This window comes from Vigna umbellata, chromosome 1 (assembly GCF_029865625.1).
Source record: "Vigna umbellata cultivar VRB3 chromosome 1, Vumbellata_1.0, whole genome shotgun sequence".
Taxonomy (NCBI): Eukaryota; Viridiplantae; Streptophyta; class Magnoliopsida; order Fabales; family Fabaceae; genus Vigna; species Vigna umbellata.
Window position 1 is genome coordinate 74,896,286 of NC_142165.1, and position 23,977 is coordinate 74,920,262.

Below are 23,977 nucleotides of genomic sequence, written 5' to 3' on the forward strand. Positions count from 1 at the left end.
TTAAGTTTAGTGAAAATTTAATTTAATTTTAACTTTATTAAAGTAGTTTCATGAAAAAGGAAATTTTGGAACCTGCCAACAACAAAATACAAAATAGTTAACCTAACATTGTATTATAAAGAAATTGTAGTGAAAATATAATTTTCTTTTAAATACAAGTGTGCAATTAACTGCAAATTTTCTCAGTGGGTTGACATGTCAAAACTTCTTTCATTATTATGACAAGAAAAGATTGAAAAATATATATATTTGCTGTATTCATTTGACTTTACTCTAATGAATAATTAAAATTAAGGTATGGCTGACCATATCAATTATTTTACAGACAATCATTTTAATTTAACTTATAGTTTTTTTAATGTATTACAAAGGTTGTATTCAAATAACTAAGATTATTTTAGTTTTTAATATTTCTGTTTAGATTTAGTTTATTATTTTATTTTTAAAATGTAATTCAATTTATAAGTATCTTATAATTAGTTAAATTTTGCTTAAAGTATTATCTTCAATACAATAATAATTAAAAATGTAACAGATTTGTGAGTAAAAAAGTATACTAAAAAATAGTTAAATTCTTGTTATCAAAATCTTTTATATTTGAAAAAAATAAAGGTAAAGCATACAAAGAACTTTTTTAGATCATTTTTTTCTTAACACATATGATAATTAAAAATGTTAAAAGTGAGTTAATTGAACATATGTATTGTTTTATTAAACTAAAATTGAGTCAATTCAATCTCCTTCATTAATAAGAACAAAAATTTGTAATTCCACTCAACCTTTAAATACTGACTTTCTTAAAAATATTTTGTTTCTTTATACAATAAAAATAAATTAACTTAACTCATCTTTTTATAACAGTTTACTATCTCACCAAACTTATGAATACATTATTTAAAATTAAAGTATCAATCTAATACAATAATTTGACAAACAAATAAATTAAATATTTAAATAATTTTTAACAAATATTTTTTAACAACGTCTTAAATCAAAATTTATATAATTAGAAGTAGTAAATAATTATAATAAAATACTTATGAAAATGATAAAAAAAAATAATAAGGAGTTGTTGGTGATGGGTTGTAGATCATTCCAATTTTAATCCAACTTGAAATATTTAAAACATAAGTTGAGTGTGTTGAGTTTAATTTAACGCATAATTATAAAACTTTTTTTTCCGTCTAACTCAATTCAACTTCGGGTAAGTCAAACTAAATCATAATTTTTAACTCATTTTAATATCTATGTTATAATTGTGTGAATAAGACAACATTTTATTAATTTTAAATAAATATTTGTTGTGTATTGTAATATTATAATTTACTTTTGTTAAAAGTGTATTTACTTTTAATTATAGTTTTATTTATATGTAAATAATAATAACTTCATATATCACGTTTGCATATCCCACATTGAAAAACTATCTCATACTTTAATTAAATTTATTTTAGACATTCTAAAATCACTTTAACAAACGTGGTTCACAATTAAACATCACGCATAATTAATTGAATAATGATACTTTGACAACATTTCTTTAACAACATTTTAACACAATTTATGTGTCATTATATGTGATTGGTCTGTATTTATAATTATTATTATTGATTCTGAAGTAATTTTCAACTAATTACATAATGACACGTAGGTAATGTTAAAATGTTATCAAAAAAATGTTTTCAGCCTATCATTATCCTAATTAATTTCATTAACTTTTCCAAATCAAAATAATCATAATACAAATAAGTATAGTTATAAATTTTCAATCATTTCAAACAATTATTTAGAAAATGACCTTTTAGAAGTGATAGTAGTTTAAAAATAGCAAGACTTAATCATTTTAATATTAAAAGGTTTTAATATAAACAATTGTGTTATGAACATGTTTTATTATTTTAAAATACACATTCTCTAAATCTATTTTTTTAGAGTTTTCTGACTTCTTTCTTGAAATTCTCATTCTTTGCTCATTTGATTGTAGAATCTAGATCATAAGATTAATCCCTACAATAAGCTTTTCAATTTGAATTGATGAGTAAGTTGAGTTTCAACCATTTTCCTTGGTCTTTTCTTGTATATGTTGTCTATGGGTCTCGTTCAGCTTACATGTGTCTTTTGAATCATCAAATTGAGTTTTGTTGATCAATAGTTCTAATTATGCACTTTGATCATGTTTTTGTTATTCGTAGAAACAAATAAAACTTCTATGTATTTGAAGTTGTTTAAAGCTTTCTATAACGTGTTAGTCATCTATTAGGCAAGGGAAACTAATTACCTTGTTTTAGTTTTATAGATTATTTAAGAATATTAAATTGCATGTCTAATTAGTCTTAACTTGTGGTTGAATTGCTAAAATATTTGATGTGTTGAGATGATTGTGTTTTGCTTCAATTTGTTTGTTTGTTATTGAGTTGAGAAATTGAGGAATTTGTCCATTTAAGCAAATTGGTATACACTCTAACATTTAAACCTATTTTTAATCAAGCATTGAGTCATGAATACCAAATTGATCATCTGAATAGGTCTTTGGTCTCCCAAATCATAGAATTGAATGTCCAGGTTTATGATATGGCGTTAAGCGGTACTAGTGTGGTGTTGATCGCAGGCTTGGATGTGAAGGTCTGGAAACATTTTCATAAATACTGTTGAGCATTACCCTTTCATCGTTGAGTGACCATTTTTGCGAAAGGTTTAGCATTAAATGGTGGTTTTATTCCACCGAGCACCAGTTACCATTGAAGGTATTGAACCATTTTAATGTTTTTCACTAAGCGATAGGTTGGTTGCGTTGAGCGAGAGAAAATGTGAAAGCTTTGGCGCTGAGCACCATAATTGGCATTATGCGCTCCCTATTGCGAGGAGTTTTGCGTTGAGCGTTAATGTGGTTTTATGTGATATTGTTTACATTATTTGTTGTTTGAAGCGGTTTATTATGGATGATATGTATGTTTATTATGAATTGGTAATGCTCTGTGGGTTTTTATAATGTGATCATATGCATGCTTATATGAATGATCTTGTTTTTATGGATGAAAAAAATATGATTTGAGATGTTATTGATGTTGTTGAGAGAATTTCAATGAGAAATTATGTAATGTGGTAAAGATAGGGTGTGCATTGACATTGGGGGATTCAGCGAGGATGTATCCTTAACTCTAATGACTATTGAGACTCAAATAAAGTATAATAAGTTATGTGGTGAAAGTCGTATAAGTCTTAGTCTATAGGCACTGGTTAAGTTCTAGACGCGAAGGGGATTAACCTTGTGAGTAGTAAGGTGATAATCTCTTTGTTTATGACTTAGCAAAACATAAATACTATTGCAAGTACACACATACAGTGAAACCCGTGTCATAGACATGTATCCAAATAATTGAGTTTAGTATCAATTGTTATTTAAGTGTGTGAATCTGTGGGATGTTTGACATGTGATATGGATAAATTGGTACGTTATAAATGTTTAGATCAAGCATTTTGGTATATTAGCTTACCATTTTTTTGTTTGTTTTTTTGTTTGTTCTCCTTGTTTGTGATGATCACCTTAACGATGTGAACAGATGAAAATATTCCAATTGATTTGATGTAGAGTGAGGGAGATGTAGAAGCATAAGATAATATGCTTAGTTTTTTGTGTGTATTAGATGTTTTGTAAAAATATATCACGCTTTTGGTTTCAATGTAATGCAATTCTTAGTAATATAAGATCTTTGCATATATTTATAAAAGCGTTATAGTTATATATGAGATAATTGTAATAACCTTATGTAGATACTTTTCTTGAGTTATCAGTCATTTTAACCACTTATGTGTGATGTCTCTTTTACTAGTGACATATTATTAAAATGGAATGTTACAGTTACCATGATATAAAATATAAATTAAAACAAAAATTCAATGTAATTTCATTCTATATGCTTCATTATCGTTTTTTAAAATTAAAATAATTATTTATAATTATAAATTACCTACAAATAAAATTTATTTACAATAAAAATTATTTATATGCATGTATACAATAATAATAATAATTTTATCATTCTTTTTTATGATAAAAGAAACACACACGTGTGTATAGTATATGCGTTTTCATTAATATTGATAATTTTTTTAAGAAAAATATACAAAATTAATAATAAATTTTAATCTCATTTTTAATTGTTATAAACCACTAACAAAATTTTAATAATCAAATTTTTTAAAAAATAGCTATTAAATGAAATGAATAACTCTTCTCTATCTGCTTCCAAATAGTTTTGATTTTTTTTCTCACACTTTATATAAAAAAATTCAGTCTTCCTTACCTTCACGCACCCTTTGTTTCAAGATAAAACCAAAAGAGATAACTAAAAAAAATAGTTTTCTAAATTTGTCAGAGAAAAATAAAAAAGGAAAAAATAAACAAAGTGGGGAATCTACCTAAAAATTAATAAATATTGAGATTTGCTTTGTCATTTGGCTTATATTGAATAGGAAAACCAAAAATAAGACAAAAAGTGATGAAACCCACTTAAAAGTTAAATTTAATATTTTATTTCTTAGACTCCACCAATGCAGTCCAGTTGGTATGAACCAATAAACCACACTTCTTAGAGTGTTTATTGCACAAATATTTTCCGACTTTGGCTGGATATGGATTTTAATTTTTTATATGATTTTTGATGTATGGTCTTTGTAATTTATGATTTAAAGAGTTCTATTTAAGGATTTTGTTAACCATTATGTATATTACTAAGTTTAATTTTATTTAAATTTTACTTCTTTTATAAAAAATATTAGATACCAAGACAAATTTATATTTAATACAGGGCAAACTTCCCTAACATTTAAATAATAATAAAAAATTAAAACATTTTATATATAACATTCCATGTAATCGTGCCACACAAAGATAAGGATGACGTCTTCACTCCCACAAAGAAGACTCAATACCCCAATAACTCTTTCAATGCACACAAGACAAAATGAAACACATATTTACAAATAGTATTAGGATTTACAAGGTACAACTAGTAGACTTATCCTCCACTCTCATACTCATCAATCACATACTCCAATACATCCCAACACTTATTCATGCTCCAATTCACAGTCACAAGTTAAAATTGACCATAAACATGTCCATTATTGAGTACCAACATGTTCCATTGCTTTTTAGGCTTGAATCATTCTTCATCAAATTCACCATTTTTCACAAAAATACATTGTGATAATCGATTATCACTTTTGATAATCGATTATCTCAATGAAAATCACCCAGAAACATCGCGCAAGAAGGGATAATCGATTATCATAAGTGATAATCGATTATTCCTGCAACCAGACTCAGTATCAACATGCAATAATCAATTATCATTAGTGATGATCGATTATCTGCGAAAACTAAATACATCCTGAACATAATTTAAGTATGCAAACACACATGCAACAACCCTAAATCACGAGGAAACTCTGTCAAAACATCATTCATGTATTCAAGCATCACATACCCTTGAAAACATATTCAAACACATACATTACCACACTTGAATCATCCAAATTCAATCAATATACATATTATAACTCAAACAACACAAATATAATGCATATGATTATTACCACACCCTTACACATACATTTGCATGGAAAATCCCCAAGCCTCATAACTTTATTCTCCCTTAGCATCAAACCCTTCGTTGGGATAACCCAACAACCATACATACATTCATATGAAAAACCCAAGCAAAATATTATATAAACCCTATGCTTATGCATACATAAATCCTTGTCCAACAAGGACAACATACAACCATAGTCATAATCATATAAACATATATCAACAAGGATTACTAATCAAAATAACTAAGAACACATATAACATACAATAATTAAGAAACAAAGGTAAGCTTCCCCATACCTTGTTCAATCATAGGACTTTGTCTACACTTTAAAACACCATCAATCTCTAAGGTTTCTGCAATTCTTCCTTCTCTCCCAAAATTCTCTCTCTCTCTCTCCCTCTCTCTCTCTTTTTTCGTTCTAGATATGTTAGAATATGCAACCTAATTTTCCCTTTCTATTTTTTTATCTTCTTATTCTATCTTTATCTTTTTAATTAAAATAATATCAACAATCAATAAATCTTTTAATTTTAGATTTATCTTCCTTTCCTTTCATCTTTACACCTCCATAACTTAATTTCTACACATTTAATGAGAGTAAAACTACTCTTTTGCACTTGGGCCCAATATATAATTAAAACCAAAAGTTTACCTTAACTCTATTTCTTTCTAGAATTTGTGCCATACACATCATTTTGGTAACAACACACCACACAAATCATTCAAATAACAATATACCAATCATATGTCCACTTAATCAATAATAACATTAAATAATAAACATAATAATTATAATTTTAGAAAAAAATTAATCATCAAACACTAATTATCAAACAATAATGTCCAAGTTTCATAACCACATTATTTCCTAATTATCACAATTTTCTAGGGTCTTACACATACAATGCATTAATCCACTTAACATTCACCAACGAACTATAAATCATCCATATAATGAACACAGGCAACCAAAACAACATGTCAAACAGATCCCCTGATTGTCGCTCAAGTGCCTTAGGACTAGCGCTCAACGCCCTAACTCATGTTTCTTGGCACCCAATGCCCTTAAAGGGGCGCCTAGGCACTAGAAGAAAACCATACTCTTTTTTTTAGATTACTTTGCACACTTCTCCTCCAACTTTGAAAGATTCCTAAGACCTTTTAAACACCCTAAAACATCTTAAATCTGATACCTAACTCAAAATGACTACTCCAATCCAATTTACTACCTTAAATCATACCAAACTCAATTCTATCCTTTGAAATACTCAAATTTTGCAATTAATAGCTTGAACAAGTCCTAATGGACTTGATAACAGACTTCCAACCATCACAGTTAGCCCAAAACATCTAATTCCAAATTTCACCTGTCAAAACCCCTACATCTAGTCAAAACCAAGTCCAACTTCACCTATGAACCATCAAACATTATTATATCAGTTTCATACCATTCTCACAACTCCAAAACAATTGTAAATCACTCCATCGACAAACTTAAACATTCAGTTTTATACCATATTCATTTCCATTGTCTTTTTACCTATTAGAACCTCCAAAATACCTTTTAAATGCCACTTTGACTTCACCATAGTAACTATCATTCCTTCCTTCATCACATACTAGCTAATTCTCATCATAAACAATTTATTAAGGACCACATAAATTGTTCTAAACTACCAATTCTAACTTTAGATCAATAATTTAGAAATTCACCTTTCAAATCTCTAATTTTTGATAAAAACTCACGTCATACCTTTACTTAGTACTATTCAACAATCTTCACCAGTTTAATCAACATATAATACAACCAAAATACATTTATAACTCATAAAAATCACTTTTAACCTTAGCATAACAATTACACATCAGTTTTCACACATTTTCATATCGTTTCATAACAATTCCAACAACTTAACATACTAGAATTCACAATGCAATTTAATAGTACATTTTAAACACACCATTATCATAAACTCGTGAATTACAATATGTCTACCAAGTAAACTTTAATTAAACTAGCTTCTCTTACTCTGCTTCCTCAGCTCAAAGAGACCAAACATAATCAGGGGATGTTGTTAGAACCATTGATTATTAGAGAACATAAGAGAAAACTCATACCATACATGCAAAACTCCATATGCACGGAAGAATGTTAAACTAGAGAAAATAGTAGAAAACTATCTCCTTTTGAGAAATTGATCGGGTAGACTTGAAGATCTCACTGCGAGGATCACACAGGTGACTTCTGATCTCCAAACAAGTGAATAGGGTGTAAGAATCCTTATAGAAAAGGCAAATGACTTTAAAAAAGTGGTTTATAAAGAGATGTTGTGTTTTAAAATAATGAAACTTGTTTATAACGAAATATTTTATATTAAAACTATTTAATATTAAAATATCCGAGTCTCACTATTTTTAACCTACTATCACTTATAAAATACTATTTTATAGGTCTTCACGTTATATAGAAACCGAACTTAATAATATGAAGAAGATAATCCTATAATCGGTGTTTATTTTATTTTGGTTATACATTATTTAATATTGTTATATAAATAGTTGCTAAAAAGTTTTATTATATTTTGGTAGGTATATACTATACTATGGGACTTTATGTCCATAACAATGTAATGCTTGCTTTTGGTACTTCGGAAAAACAAATTTTGATTGAACCTCCTATATTTGCCCAATGGATATAATCTGTTTATGGTAAAACTTCTTATAGGTTTGATATACTTTTATCTTTAACGAACAGTCCGACATTCAATGCAGAACAAAGCATATGGTTGTCTGGTTGGTTAAGTGCTGTAAATGAGAATAATAATTATTTATTCTTATCAATAGGACCAGAAGACTTTTTGGTTCATCATGGTATTGCTCTAAGTTTACATATATATTTGGTCTAAAAGTTAAGTCGGAGATATTTACAAAAATTAAAATTCAATTAAAATATGAAATAGAAGAGGGATTTTTTACAATATAATTTTTCATTAAATAATAATATTTAAACTCAACTTAAAATTATAAATTTGATTTAGTAAAACAAAAATTGTTTGAACTTGTATTTATTGGTATGTTACACTCTGATATTATTTTTATTTATGTAAATTTCTCAACAAAGACCATCAAATATAAGAATCAAATCCAATATATTATAAATTAACATTATATCTATTTGATACAAAATTTACTGTAAGTTATTGGGGTGAAAGTCTGGAACTGGCTAAAGTGATAATAGTATTTTGATGAAGAAAATAAATGAAATAAATTTAATTTAACTCTTTCTTCTAACTAACAAAACAATTCAAGAGAAACATATTCTAAAGATATTTTCTTCCAAATTAATATTTTAGTTACTTGCACTGTAATGGAAATTCTGAAATGACCTACCAAAAAAGATGAAGCTTTGATTTGTCTTCATTTTCTTATAGCTTGACTTTTAGGAAATGTTTATAGTCATATAATTTCACCATAGTCATAAGAGATATATTGAAAAGGAACAAGCTCTCATGCTCATCACTTTACATTCAATTGGTGAATGGAAGAAATGAGAAATGGACTGCTTTCATAACTTTTTACTTTTTACTTTATATTTTTTATTTTTTATTCAGAAATATTTATATTATTATACAAAGGATTTTCTCTTGATATACATTATTCTTTTTCATTATTTTTAAAATAGTCATATTTTAAATTAAAATAATTACTTTATCAATTTTATCTTTTAAATAATCATTTTTTTTAAATTAAAATAATTATTTATAATAAATTGTAAAATCTATTTTTATTTATTTTTATAATTATAGTAATAATAATTTTTTTATCATAGAAAAATAACACTTGTTTTACCTGTATAATTTAAAGACGTTTTTCGCAATTCAAAATATAAATTTTGTATATTGAATTATATATTTAAGAAAAAACATTTAAATTATACTATTTAAAATATAATTTTTAATAAACAGATAAAAAAACAAAAGAGAAAGGACATGAGAGAGAGGTGCAGACGAATAGAAAAAAAGAAGAACAAATAGATATTTTCAAAATCTTAAAAAAGACCAGAAAGAAAGAATCCGAGAAACAAAGAGGTTATTTGGTCCTTAATATGGGCAACAGATTGGGCCGAGAGGGAAATTGGGTTGGGCCAATATGCGATTGCGAGTTCAGGAAGGTACTAGAAGTGTCGTATTTTACGGCATATAAATACCGTTTCTTCAAAAGGAGCAGTTGTAACAGGGTTACTCTGGGGTTTCTCATTCACTCACCAAAGAAGAAACTAGGGTTTTACAAAATAACCTCTCTCTCTTTTTCTTCATTCCAATCCAATACCAAATATGAGGTACAAACCATTAACCCTGCATCTTCCTTTGATATTTATCCCTTTAGAACCTGTTATCACGTTTTGTTTATTTTGACATATCATTAAACTATTTTCTTCATTCTCTTGGACTTTGTTTTCTTCTATAATTGGGGGTTGTTATCGATCAAATTGTTTGCTACTCTTGTTTTGTTTTGTGGAGTTCTTACCGACTTGTGATCCTGGAGAATGGCGAGTTTTTCACACTTTTTAGCTGCAACACAAATACTGTTTTAATTAAAATTTTAGTAAACCTAAACTATAAGGGGGAATTTTCAAAATCTAGAGCCAATTGAAAAAGTTGGTGTATGATACATATTTTATTTCCCAGATTGTATTTGGTGATTCGGGTACGGCGATGGTATTATTAGGTTTTGATTTGTCTTGTTTATTATGAAAAAAATTGCATGTTGGTTCTCATTTTTCTATCATTTAATGTCTTGTTCTTCATTGTGTTCCCGTGAACGATTCGTATGTTGCATATGACTATTACGTTTTCGTCAAAGTGATTTGTGATTAGTCAATTTTTTGCGAATTCAGTGATAATAATTTTCAGCAGTTCGATTTTTTACCGTCTAGTATTTATTGCCTTCCAATGCCATATCTGGATCCTATCTAATTGTTCTTCATTACTTGTTTATAAATGCACTGAGTGATGCAGTCGTCATCCCGAGGTTAAGTGGGCTCAGAGAGTTGACAAGGTCTATATCACGGTGCAATTGGCTGATTCAAAAAATGCTAAAGTGGATCTTACTCCTGAAGGCGTTTTTACCTTCTCTGGCAGCGCTGGCACTGAAGACTATCAGTATGAGCTAAAACTGGAGCTCTTTGAGAAGGTTAATGTAGAGGTGAGAAGACGGTGCTAATTTTTGCTATGCCGCTATATCATTGGGGCATCTTCAGGAATGTTTATTTGCACCTTTTCATGTGAAATGAACAATAACATCTCTTCGACAAATTTATTGCCCTATATACGATTTAATGGATGTTGTAATGCTCATACTTGTATTTTGTCATCCTCCACTTACAAATCCACGGCTTTGATTCGTTCTCCATTTTCTTCTTTCAGGAGAGCAAAATTAATGTAGGAGTGCGAAGCATATTCTGTGTAGTGCAGAAGGCAGAAAATGGATGGTGGAAAAGGTTACTGCGTGGAGAAGGCAAGACTCCACATTATGTGAAAGTAGACTGGGATAAATGGGTGGATGAGGATGAGGAAGATGGCAGTGGTATTCATGGCTTGTACTAAAATATTTAATATCTTGCAGATCACAGTATACTTTTATGCATAGTCTAATTAATTCTGTTCATTGTGTTATCAGGTGAACCGGACTTGGGAGGAATGGATTTCTCGGTATGCAATGTGTTCATTTGATTATTCTCTTCAAAATATTTTCTTGATTATATTATTTAATATCCTCACTATTTTTATGCAGAAATTTGGAGGAATGGGTGCTGATGGAATGGGAGGGATGGATTTCTCTGTACGTAATACGTTCAGTTGATTTACTTTTTTATTGATGTTATATTATATGTTTTGATTAAATATGAATGGTGCAGAAATTTGGTGGTGATGCAATGGATGATATTGATGAGAGTGATGATGAAGGTACGTGTGTGTGCTAATTTGTGATTGACATTTTTCGTTTCTACGCGATACTTGGCCATACATTATGAAGCACGTGCAATTTATTGTGTTATAATGTAGTTTAAGCAAGTTGTTCTGACTTCTGAGTTTTTTCCATGTTTAATTACAGCGTTGTGTATGACTATGTAAATGGTTTTTATAGGAATTAGGAACACTTGGAAAAACTGAGTGGCAGTTTTTGCAGCTTAATGGCTTTAAAGGGAGCTGTAGGTTATGTTAAATATTATATGATACTTATAACGATTTTTGTTTCCATCTATTTTTGGTGGATATGATGTGCATGATGATAGAGTTGGGTGGAGAGTGCTAATTTCATAGTGCAGCATTCTAGAACTGAAACAGTGAATTGAAGTTGATCGGGAGGTGTCAGTGCTTTGTGATTGAAATGTGCAGTTCTGTGGTAGTTAATTCCTGTGAAGTTATCTTTGTATTGGTTCTTAAGTAGCTTATAAATTACGGAGCTAAGAGATAAAGCTGAATAAGAGATTTATTTTCAATGAGTTAATGCTCATGGACATATTATGTATATATGTTGAATTACAAATATGCGCATATAGATTTTTTGACCCTTGTTTATTCAATGCTTAATTTACATTGTAACTGAAATATATTTGTTTGCCGACTCTACAGAGCAAGAAGTGTCGAAGCCTGTTGAAGCCGATGCTGGCGAGGCATCGACGGAGACAAAAGAGGCTGCTCCAAGCACATGATGTCGTTTCTGTTCATGACGCTACCTTAGAAGATGCTTTATGAAAATTCTGAGTGAAAATTTCTTTCTGTACCATTGATTGGTAGTTGTTTTTAAGTATGAGACATTTATGTCTCACCCGTGGTGGCTAAACATTTAGCAAGTATTATTATTTATCAGAAAAATGCTCCTAGTTGACTTAGGATATTGTATAATTGAGATTTATTTTCATGCATGATATCGGGATTTGCATATTTTTATGTTCATTTTTTTGTTTGTGTGGATGTTGATTCTGGCGTAACTGCTTATTTTCTGTGTTTGAAAATATAATTCTTAATAAAATTTTGCTTTTAAAAGACGATGCGGTTTTAAAATAAAAATAATGTAGCTCAGTACGAACTTAATCTTTTATCAGATTGGACCTTATTTATTGCAGTTGTGACCGAGTAGCTTTTACAGGTTATGTGTAGTTTGCTTAGCGGGTAAATTTTGGCCTGTAAAATATGCGAGCTGTTCAATTTTGTTTTTCGAATTTAAATTGAAGTTTAACTTCTGTTGATTTGTTATGAATTTAATTTTAGATTTTGTTGATATAATTTTTGTGGAATAACTGGTAGGATCAGTTCTGTTATTAAAAAAACATTTTGAAAATTATTCTTAAATTTTTTAATTTTATAATACGCATTTCTTTAAAAATTTTAGAATCTTCAACGATTATATGCACTTAAAAATAGGATTTAATAGCTTATTAGTTAGTTGTGTTTTGTGAAAAAAGTTTATTATAATTAATATAGAAATAAAAACTATAAGAGCATGCTTGATTCGTACAATATAGTTTATTTTGGTTCTATTAGTGTTGGTTAAAATTATTTAAAATTTAATCTTATTTTTCCAATTAATCATTTAAAAATTATTTTAACATCTAATTTCTAATAATTACAAAACAAAATAAAGATATTTTTACCGAAAAGTATAAGGTTTTGGTACAGACCTATGCAAAGGTGGTGACGATTGTAACATGAATGACCGTGGAATGGATGTGAATTTACGAACGATAATCTAATATTTAGACAAGTAGAACAATAATCTTCTATACTTAGGTGTGAGGAGGAATTATTACGTAACAAAAGAAAATCTTGATAAAATCATTCAATTATGTTATAATTCATATCGTAAATATTTGAGTTAGTTAATAATTCGATTTGGTTATATTTATAAAATATTTAAACTATATCATATGAGTATTTTGGATGAGTAATAATATAAGGAGACACAAAAACATCCTATATAATATAAAACTATGAATGAATATTTTTAGTAATTTTTGAGTAAATTATTTACCTTGAAAAAAAAACAAATAAATTAGGTGGACCGTTCAACCCTAAACCCAGGCTTTTATGAAGAAGGCAATATTGTTGATGTACCTCTGCAACTCTATAACAGACACAACTTAAATGGAGAGCAGTGCGGCCATGGATGTTGAGGAGCAACCTTCACCCAATTCCACCAACGTAAAACGATTCGGCCTTAAAAACTCTATTCAAACCAACTTCGGCGATGACTATGTTTTCCAAATTGTCCCAAAGTACGTACCTTCTTTTTCTTCCCCGTTTAAGCTCGTTGAATTCATGCTCAAACTCGATGGAAAGTAGTAAAGTTTCCTTCTTAATTCTCAAACGTGACATGGGTTCCAATTTTTTTGTTAATAAAAGGGATGATTGGAGTGCAATGGCGGTTTCACTGTCAACGAGCGCAGTGAAACTATATTCACCTATGGCGGGTCAATATTTCGGAGAGTGCAAGGGTCACACCGCAACCATCAACCAGATTTTATTTTCGGGTCCTTCACACCACCAAGTTTTGTGTTCGTGCTCTTCTGACGGCACTATTAGAGCTTGGGACACACGCACATTTCAGCAGGTAGATTTGTTTTGTTTCTTTTTTCTTCTTTTATTCTAAGTTTTTCATGTGTACAAGTAATCTGATGCTTGAGTGTGTTGGACTGAACTGGACAATTGTAGGTTTCTTGCATCAATGCGGGTTCTTCGCAGGAGGTTTTCAGCTTCTGTCTTGGAGGAACTAGTGGGAATTTAGTTGCCGCCGGGTGTAAATCGCAGGTTTGCGTTTGATTGTGGATTTTCTATGATACATGATTTAAACTACTGTTGTTTTTTATGTGTCCTAAAGTTTGAGTTTGCTCAGATACTGTTCTGGGATTGGAGAAATATGAAGCAAATTGCATGCCTGGAAGACTCTCATGTAGATGATGTCACTCAGGTTTGTTCTGTTCAAATTGCTTGAATTACATGTGACAACAATTTATATTTTAGTCGGAAACTTGATATACTTGAATTATCTGAAAATTATAATCCTGTGGAAAAAGGACTTTTTGTTTGGTGATATGCCCTGCCTGAAAAATTTTGTTGTGAGAAAGAGAAACGCAGCAATTGATTCAATTATTATAATTCCAATATCTTATAAAAAGGGTGGGGTAATTAAGAACTACAGCCAAGGAACTCCAAATATTTCTATATAGAAAAAACTAGAATTTTTTCTAGATTTGAAGAAATTATTGGTGAATGGTCCTCTGTAGATTTATGAAACAGTGTACTTGATTCCTCATTTTCTGGGTTAGACTTAATTTCTATTTTCATGCAGAAGTCTTCATGGAATTTATATTAGTAAGAAGTAGGCTTCAGATATTTTATATCTTGACGGCTTCTGTTAGGCTTTGTTCATTTGAATGGATTTGGGGGAGAGTGATTGAATGGATTTGAGAGGATTTGAAAATAATCTTTTTTGTTGTTTATTTGAGTGAATTTGGAGTTAGGTGAGGGTGAATTTGGAAGTAAATTTTTTTAATTTGTCATATCAATCAAATCCTACACTAATTTTCATAAACGTTGCTTCCAAATTCATTCTCACTTACCTCCAAATTCACTCAAATAAATAACAAAAAAATTTATCTTCAAATCCTCTCAAATCCGCTCAATCATTCTCTCCCAAATTCATTCAAGTGAACAAAGGGTTAGTTATAACTTGTTTCTTTACCGCATAACCCCATCTTCCTTAACCCTACTTCACCATAATTAATGCGGTTATATTTCTTGTTTAGGGTTCACGGTAACCTGTTATAGAATGAAGCAAGGAAAATATGTTATGCAGAACGTTTTCCTCGCAAGTTGAAGAGAGTACCAATTCGTTTCATTATAAAAAATAAAGCTCTAGCAAGTGCTATGCTAACTTTCATTTTTTTAGTAAATAAGATGAAATTGACTTTTTTAATTATTCAATTCAGTGTGATACATGGGTTTATGTTTGATTTGACTAAAATCTGCAATTTGTGCCAGGTTCATTTTGTCCCCAACGAACAAGGAAAGCTTATTTCTGCTTCAGTAGATGGGTTGATCTGCACATTTGATACCACTGGAGATATCAATGATGATGATCATCTAGAGTCAGTAAGTCTGGATTTCAATTCTGTTTCCCCAGTTGTTAATTCTTGTAAAGCATTTGATTCTTAATTAAGGTATTAAAGACAGCTAAGCACTCTTGAAGTGGACTGTATTTAGGTTTCCTTGGTTTTCTACTATTGGGTATTCTATTTCAAGAGAATACCTATTCCAACTTGTATAGATTGAGCGGACCTTCTATATTTTTTATTTTCTTTTTTTGCAACTTATTTTTCTCTTTTCTGCAAAAAATTTTTATCATCCCACCCTTTAACTGAGTATTTCCTTATCTATGTATCCATAATTCCAGATAAATACATATCCGTTTGTATTTGTCTTATCCATCTATCCAGATATATATTTTGCAATAAGTTTTTGAGTCTTTGTATGTTTGAGCTACAAAAAGTTTTTTATGCAAAATTATATTTTTTTTTTTGTACAACAATGTAGGTGATTAATATGGGGACTTCAATTGCAAAGGTGGGGATTTTTGGAGAGAGTTACCAGAAGCTTTGGTGTTTAACACATATTGAAACCCTAGGGTACAGTGAATCTCCATTACTTGTGTTTTTCTTTAAGTCCTATTAGTTATTCAAAGCTTACCCATGCTCTATTTCTGCCTGCTATGGTTGTATTCTGCACTTTCAATTTTGTTACTGTTACTGGAGAAAGGTAAGCTCATACACAGAATGAGCAACTGTCACAATCACAGAGTAGTAGTGTGCGTTCGGATAGAACTTATAGTGTTTATGCTAATAATTACATTCGTATGGTCATAATGTGTTATATGAATTTTTATGTGTATACTAAGTACGAACACTTTCCTCATTTAAAACAGTTAGTTCTAATATTTCTTTCTTCTGTTACCTAGTATCTGGAACTGGAAAGATGGTAGAAATGAAGGAAACTTCTCAGATGCACGTACTTTAGCTTCTGAAAGTTGGAATTTGGACCATGTGAGTTCCTCCCATACTTTTATACGAATATGGTGCATGAAAACAGTCTTCATATAAAAAAAAAATGTGATGTGATGTGTAAGCATCGTGTATGCATATGATAATATATCATTGCTTCACATAGATAGAAACGAAGAAAAGAAAGAAGGGCAGGGCTGGTAACTAGTACATATTTGAAAGTGTTATAATTCTCTTAAAGGATCCTTCACACTTTTCCTTGCCTTTGCATCTGCTACTTTTGAGCTATGTGAAGTCTTTTTAATTGAACTGACATCCCTGCTTTTAGGAAAATTCCTGGAGAAGCAAAAGATTTTGTGTGTATTTACATGTCTTTAAATTTCATGCTGAAGAGAAGGATGCATTAGATTAGCTGAGCAGGCTGAATAAATGATCTTCCAAGTTTAAAGTAAAACTTTTATATTGCTCAACAAATAAATTGTTGGAGATTCTATGTTGACTAAAGATAAAACGAATGTGCAAACTTCACTCTATAAGATAGTTTTGTAATCTTGAGTTAAGGTTAAAATTCATTTCTTAAAATGGTATCAGAGTCATTCAAAGTTTATTCTAGTAAGATTTAGTATTTCTTAGGTCTATCGTTCCACTACTATTAGGTCATTTTCGGACCACTCATTAATATTATATCTCATACTTGAAATATATATGTGTGAGCATGAGGGGTGTGTCGAGATTCATACATTAACTAGAAATAAATGAATTCGAAATATACAAGTGAATATAATTCTTATCTTATAAGTTGATTTGGTAAGATTGAATTAGGTTTAAAGTTTACTTTGGAAGACAAATTTTATATTATGTTATATAAGTCTTAGCCCACAAAATACACTTTCCTTGGCAGGTTGATTATTTCATCGATTGCCACTACTACAGAGAATCTGAAAAACTATGGGTGATTGGTGGCACTAATGGTGGTACTATGGGCTACTTTCCTGTAAATTACAAAGGAGTGGCAACAATTGGAGGTGCAGAGGCAATTCTTGAAGGTGGGCACACAGGTGTTATTAGGAGTGTTTTACCAATGTCAAAAATTCATTCTAACAGTCCTAGCCAAGGCATTTTTGGATGGTCTGGTGGAGAAGATGGTCAGCTATGTTGTTGGCTATCTGATGATTCCTCTGAATCAAATCGATCTTGGATTTCAAGCACATTGATTATGAGGCCAGAAAAAGCTCGCAAGAAAAATCGTCATCAACCCTACTAGCAAGAATATTCCCAGCCATTAACTCTCAGTTCGATACTGAAGGAGCAATTTTTGTTTCATTAGCCAACAGTTACTTCTATTTTCACCTCAATTTGGGTTGAAATGCCTTGGATTTTTATAAAAATTATGTATTTGTTGTCAGAAATGTCCTCAACTGCATGTAATATTTGTACGTTGCCCTTTTTGTTTTTCCAAAATGCACAGATCACTTTATCCATTTTGTAATCTTGTATTGGTACGGAGTATTATGTTATATTTTTAAAGTTGTTTTTGTTTACTTAGATTGCTTTGATGATATGGTTAAGTTTACCTAACAAATGACAGCATACAAACCTTCAGAAATTCAAAATATAACAAATTCCAAATACTTAATAAAAAACCTTCATTGCTCAAAACCCATGATCAACACATATCACAATTTCATCAACTTGCAAATTAATTTATTCTCTCAAACTTCACTATACTCCAATTCAACACAAACAAAACTTTAACCAAAATATGATATCAATTTAAATTTCATACATATGCAACATTCTAATCATCATCCGAAAACCTTTTCAACTAAACAAACACTCCAAACCTATTTATATGTTAAAAGATTATTAAAGATAACTTTTCTTACCTAAAAATCTACCGACTCCATCAAACTCCAACAATATGTTTTCACACAAGAATCTTAAACCTCCTAAAAACAACTCTTTTCACCAATAATGTTATAATCTAAATTAGGAGAAATTCATCCTTGACCATTAAAATACACATGAAAGCAGATATCCATATAAATGCAAAGCACTCACATACAAACAATTAAAAGAAAGACAAAAAAACTCTTACTCCAAATAAAAATCTGTTAGGTAGCTATTATTGTCCTCTTTACTAATATCACCACATAACAGCCTGCATTTTGAAAATATTAACTAGGTTCTTTCATTCTCTATACATCTGTGCTTGGTTAAATTCAATGTGTTACGTATTGTTATTATATTTGGTTATCTTTGGAAACTTATTTTTACCTATTTTTTATTTCAGTTGAAAGTTATTCATGAATTACTTCTGAAAGTTCATTTCTTTTGCATAGTTATTCAATAACAATTTCAAGTAGAAATACTTTCAATAATATCCAAATAAATTTCATTTCAACAATATAACTCTAAAAAACAACATATTCGAATATAAATTTCTAAACGTACATTGCAAATTAAAAATCTCCTTTTCTTCATATAAAATTTTAATTTATAACAAACTGTTGATACACACTATTGTTAACAAACCTGTAATCTGAACAAAGAGAATGTAATCAATTACACAAATGTTTCCCAAAAGTCAAGTTTATTTGGAAATTTTGATACATTCCTGACAATGACACGCAATCTCTTTAGTAGCGGAATTAGCTGTTTCATTTCTTTTAAAATGCAGAGATACTGAAGAAATGGACAGCAGTTATGAGAAATTCATCCAAACATAATTCCAGTTGACTCAAATAGATTAGAAAAAAGGGACCATTCGACATAATGCTCCAAATAGTAATAATAGTTATTGGGCAGCAAATATTGGGATGAGGAATAATATCATTTCGTCACTCCATTTACTGGAACATGAGTTCAAGTGAAGGCCCCAAAAAGTTTCATGTAAAATTCTCATAGTAACATCTCTAAATATATCAAATTCTATTCAACACATTGCTCCATCACTACTTTTCATTGGAGGGAAAGAAAGGGGGAAGGGCACGATGGCTGGTGGGAAAGTATTAAAAAGGTGGAGGCCCCTCGACTAACAGAATAGCACTCTTGACATTTTTGTGATTATAAACACAAGAAAAACGTTGGAAGCTAAAATTCAAGGATGCACAAGGAAACACGAGCAGTGAAGTTGCAACTGGTCCATCTGAAGTAGTTCATTCCACCAGTCAGAATCACCCTCTACCTCGTCCTGTATGCACCAAAAGAAACACATACATTGGCCAATATTTGATTATGATGATTACAAATCAATACCGATAATTTAAGACTACTAAAGTTACTGCTAGGACCAAATTAACATTTATTAATTAGTGGTATCAAACCACTAAAAAATATGAAGGTACCAATTTAACTGCAGATCAATTTTGGAGTTACCAAAACCTTATTTAAACCAATAATAACACTTTTACACATCAGAATTATCATGCTTATTAGGAGTTCATCTAATTTAGGTGAAAAGAAGAAAAAATAGTATGAAACTCTTTAAATCATGGCATGGTGAAGTATAGGAGAGAATCTACAAATGATTGAAGAAAGGGTAATACATGCAAAGAGGACCGTGATTTACCTCTATTTCCACCAGGCTTTCCGCTAGGGCCACCCTTGCCTCGACCTCCTCCAGCTCCCTTGGTACCACCATCATCAAGACCACGCCCAATTCCTTTTGATTGGCGTCCACCAGCACCTTCTTCTCTGCCTCTTCCCCTTCCACGCCCCACACCAGGTGGTTTACGATCTGAAAAAGAAGATATTAATCAGAGCATATCTAGATTTTTCAATAACCAGAAGGCAGTATGAGAGGCAGGTATACACAGCTAAATTAACACTTTCAAATAGACAATATTAATTCATTGATATTGAAAACACACACAGAGACAAACACATATGTATATACATTAATTATGAGAAGCATTGGAATCTTTCAATGTCTCCAAAAAAAAAATCACCTGGTTAACTTACAAGATACTGAACAACCAACTATCATATTCATCATATGTTCGTGGATTCATAGCCCAGAGGTCAAAATACCGAAATTGCAACGGGAGGCGAACTAAAAAAGAGAATTTAAAACAAGAGTTTGGAAAGGTCATGAATTTGATGATTTGCAATAAAACAAATTACTCAAAACGCGACACTTTATTTTTTCTTTTTCTTTTCGCTCTTTTTCTTTCATAATACCTTTTAGGACTTGTTTTAGATTTGAGACCCTGTATACTTGCAATTCATAGATGAAAACTTGATGCAATTGAGCAAAATCGCCATGACAACAATATGAAAGATAGTTCAGCATTCCAACAAATATGAGAAACACAACATTGCCAATTTTTCTATTTTTGAATTTTCGGAAATAAATTTTATCTACCCGGACGAAAATGGGAGTTGCCAGATTTCTATTTCAAAGGACCTACTAACGATTGAGGAACCTAAATTCTCATGGCCCGACACTGAAACTCTCAAAGAATATGATTTGAGGGTCCTCATCATGTCCACTTCAATACAATTTTCAAACTCACATCCACAATTTAATTCTACTTAAACTCACAAACCAGCTAGATGCCAAAACAATGCTTACCTGCTCGGGTCTTGGTTTCTTCTTGAACTTTGTCAATAACCTAAAGTAATAACACAAAATAAAGATTAGAAGAATATATGTATGTGCTGCTCATATATCACTAAACAAAAACTCTTAATTCTATTCCCTGAAATGGGCCCAATGCACAATTCTCCACCACTGCAAGGTTAAAGGGTGATTGGGATGAAAGCTTTAAAAGCAGATTTAGATTGTCTACAGTCAAAGTTCCAAACTCAGTATTCAGCAATTTGGAACCTTCATCAGCGGGTTCATATTTTATTTCGATGAATCAGAGATAAAACGTTTAAAATCTGAACCATCCTATTGTCATCAAACAGTTAACCACAATGACTGAGTGAATGCATGCAGATTTGACTGCAATTATTTCAGTTCCCTTAAGCACGCAAGGATCGGGCTTTTTTCTATGACCATCAGATCACAAGGTAACTAGCAACTCTACAATTGACAAAGCTTCACCTTCTTCTCAACCCCATTTTTTAAAAGTTTCTTTTTCACAATTGGACAGTCTGGGAGAGCAGATCTCGGTCTTAAGGTGAGTAGTTGGCTATATTCAAGTTATATTCGGGTCTCAGTACCCAGTGAAACCCATTTAGAATAACAAACCCGAGTTTTTGTTTCATCTACTTGATGAGATCCACTACCCCTAATAATAGGGTGGATAATAATTCTTCCCAAGTCTATAAATATAAACACTAAAGGAGGATAACATACATTGAATGTTTCTAGCTTAAGCATCTCTTTAGCTTTTGCTGGAATAATAATAAAGAAAATCTCCGCTACACACCTCATCAGGAACTCGAAGGTACTTGATTGTATTGCCTCGTATGTAGCATTCAGGCATCCTCCAAAATCTATCTCCATCCTACATTGCCAGTTTCAATCAAAATCTATGAACAAACATTTCAACCAAAGTCAAATTACAAGGGATCGATAAAAACAACATTACTTTAGACGTGCAAATGACTTCTCGGAGATGGATGTTCATCCATGTATCGCAATTAACCAAATGGCCGTTATAAGTCTCTCCATTTTTCAGTTCTACCAACTGTTACACAGTCATAACATCAACATCACCATCATCATCATAATAATCATCATATCATAATAATAAAAATAATAGAAATCAAACGAAACATAGTCATCATCATAAGGAACCACTTGGTACAAAAAAAAAACGGAACATAATGAACAAGTGAGTTACCATTGGGTGGCCTTGGGCAGTTTTGAGAAGGGAGAGAGGAAGCTGCAAGGAGTTTACACAAAATGGGGGTAAAAAGGTCAAATCATATACAGTATAATGTAAGGTTAAATAACAGTAACGGTTACCCTAGAGCTTCAGATTATACGACGAGTTGGGGGATGTTGAATCCTAGTGAGGTTTGTTTCCGATTTAAAAAGTTAAAGTTAGCGCTTTCAAAGAACTGGGTTGGAGAAAATGAGGTCCTTACCATGTCGTTGATGAGCAGTGTGGTGGATGATTGAAACTGTGAGTTCGAAGAAAAACGAGGGCGGAAAAGAATAGAAGAGAGAAGGGAAAGAACACACACACACTCTCTCTCTCTACAAAACGTGTTGTTCAATCTTTTTGTCCAAAGGGAGAGTGTATTTGACCAAGGTAACAAAATTAGGAAGATTTATGAAAGTATATTTGAGTAATAATACTAGCAATTTTTTTTAAAGTTTATTACTTAAGTTTTATAACTAAGTTATTAAATAAATTCATTTTGATTGAAAAAATATTATATGTGTAATACGAATTTATTCAATGCATACTTAATTTACTTATTATTTAAATATATCTTTAAAGTAAAATAAGATGAAAAATAATCCTGTGCGTATCAATATTGAGCATATGATATGATATACCTTTTTCTAAAGATTATTTTTTTCAATTTTTGAATATGTACTAAAATAAATAATTTTTATTTTAAGAAAACACAAGCAAGAGTTTAATTTTAATACATTACAACTATAAATATGTTTATAATCAACCATTTAAAAATTACTATATATATATATATATATAACTATATATATATATATATATATAACTATTATAAAATTAAAAAAAAATCTGTTAATCCTTAATTGGAGAACAAAGAAAAACCTTTATAGAAATTCACAATTTTATTCGTTACTTTGAGAATATTAAGCAAAGTTGGACTCTAGTGTGTAAAAAATAACTTAAGAAACTTAAAATACATTTTAAAATATTTCAAAATATTGAAACTAATAAATATTTATTAGGACTGAACTTTTGTCAAAATCACAGTACTAGTATTTTCTTTGATATATTAAAATGTTTAGTCTTTCTTCAAAAGTAAATATTTAGTTAATGTTTATTTTTAAAATTGCCACATTTACTTGTGTTTCATGTTTCGTAACAAACAGCATGATTGTTAATAAAAATTCTGTTATCATAATATTATCTACTAATCACATGTAATCACATACACTGAGTTCAAACTCATCTCCCATCTATGTTCTGATAAATCATTGTACGATCCAGAAATACATATGAACTTTTATTAACTTTTAAAATAATAAAAGCAACCTAAGAACTCCATTGACGCGTAATGAACACAAATCATACAATAACTTCTGTTAAGCAGTTCAGAGTGCCAATTAACAGTCTGTTTAAGCAATTGAATAGATCGTAAGCAATAGTATAAACAGTATTTTTTTTTCTCTATCAATATTTGCCATCTTTTTCTGCTGTTT

General features: G+C 30.3%; 3 protein-coding genes across 3 annotated transcripts; 2 read left to right on the plus strand and 1 right to left on the minus strand.

Moving 5' to 3' along the window:
* The first annotated feature begins 9,789 nt into the window (after positions 1-9,789).
* On the plus strand, positions 9,790-12,559 carry LOC148206301 (uncharacterized protein OsI_027940-like). Its single transcript, XM_088104211.1, has 7 exons — positions 9,790-9,939; positions 10,619-10,805; positions 11,027-11,186; positions 11,280-11,311; positions 11,394-11,441; positions 11,518-11,566; positions 12,236-12,559. The coding sequence occupies exons 1-7, from the start codon at positions 9,935-9,937 to the stop codon at positions 12,313-12,315; spliced, it is 561 nt and encodes a 186-aa protein (XP_087960337.1). The 5' UTR covers positions 9,790-9,934; the 3' UTR covers positions 12,316-12,559.
* Positions 12,560-13,670: 1,111 nt separating this feature from the next.
* Positions 13,671-18,200, plus strand: LOC124836249 (WD repeat-containing protein GTS1). Its single transcript, XM_047311373.2, has 8 exons — positions 13,671-13,878; positions 14,006-14,213; positions 14,315-14,410; positions 14,496-14,570; positions 15,644-15,754; positions 16,196-16,287; positions 16,617-16,701; positions 17,561-18,200. Exons 1-8 carry the CDS (start codon positions 13,748-13,750, stop codon positions 17,921-17,923), a joined length of 1,161 nt encoding a protein of 386 aa, XP_047167329.1. The 5' UTR covers positions 13,671-13,747; the 3' UTR covers positions 17,924-18,200.
* A 1,232-nt stretch (positions 18,201-19,432) lies between these two features.
* Positions 19,433-22,862, minus strand: LOC124836252 (putative U6 snRNA-associated Sm-like protein LSm4). The gene is made up of 7 exons (XM_047311377.2): positions 22,705-22,862; positions 22,458-22,499; positions 22,203-22,301; positions 22,041-22,118; positions 21,236-21,275; positions 20,231-20,398; positions 19,433-19,852 (listed from the first exon to the last, which is right to left on the minus strand). Exons 1-7 carry the CDS (start codon positions 22,705-22,707, stop codon positions 19,836-19,838), a joined length of 447 nt encoding a protein of 148 aa, XP_047167333.1. The 5' UTR covers positions 22,708-22,862; the 3' UTR covers positions 19,433-19,835.
* Between the last annotated feature and the right edge of the window lie 1,115 nt (positions 22,863-23,977).

Excerpts from the sequence above, each read along its gene's own strand:
- LOC124836252 (XM_047311377.2), bottom strand. Across the intron at positions 22,302-22,457 it reads CTGCCCAAGGCCACCCAATG|TTGGTAGAACTGAAAAATGG; the intron begins GTAACTCACTTG and ends ACTGTGTAACAG. Across the intron at positions 22,119-22,202 it reads AAGTCATTTGCACGTCTAAA|GATGGAGATAGATTTTGGAG; the intron begins GTAATGTTGTTT and ends CTGGCAATGTAG.
- LOC124836249 (XM_047311373.2), top strand. The coding sequence starts at position 13,748 with ATGGAGAGCAGTGCGGCCATGGATGTTGAGGAGCAACCTTCACCCAAT. Across the intron at positions 13,879-14,005 it reads GTTTTCCAAATTGTCCCAAA|GGATGATTGGAGTGCAATGG; the intron begins GTACGTACCTTC and ends TGTTAATAAAAG. Across the intron at positions 14,571-15,643 it reads ATGTAGATGATGTCACTCAG|GTTCATTTTGTCCCCAACGA; the intron begins GTTTGTTCTGTT and ends AATTTGTGCCAG.
- LOC148206301 (XM_088104211.1), top strand. Across the intron at positions 10,806-11,026 it reads TTGAGAAGGTTAATGTAGAG|GAGAGCAAAATTAATGTAGG; the intron begins GTGAGAAGACGG and ends TTCTTCTTTCAG. Across the intron at positions 11,187-11,279 it reads GGATGAGGAAGATGGCAGTG|GTGAACCGGACTTGGGAGGA; the intron begins GTATTCATGGCT and ends TTGTGTTATCAG.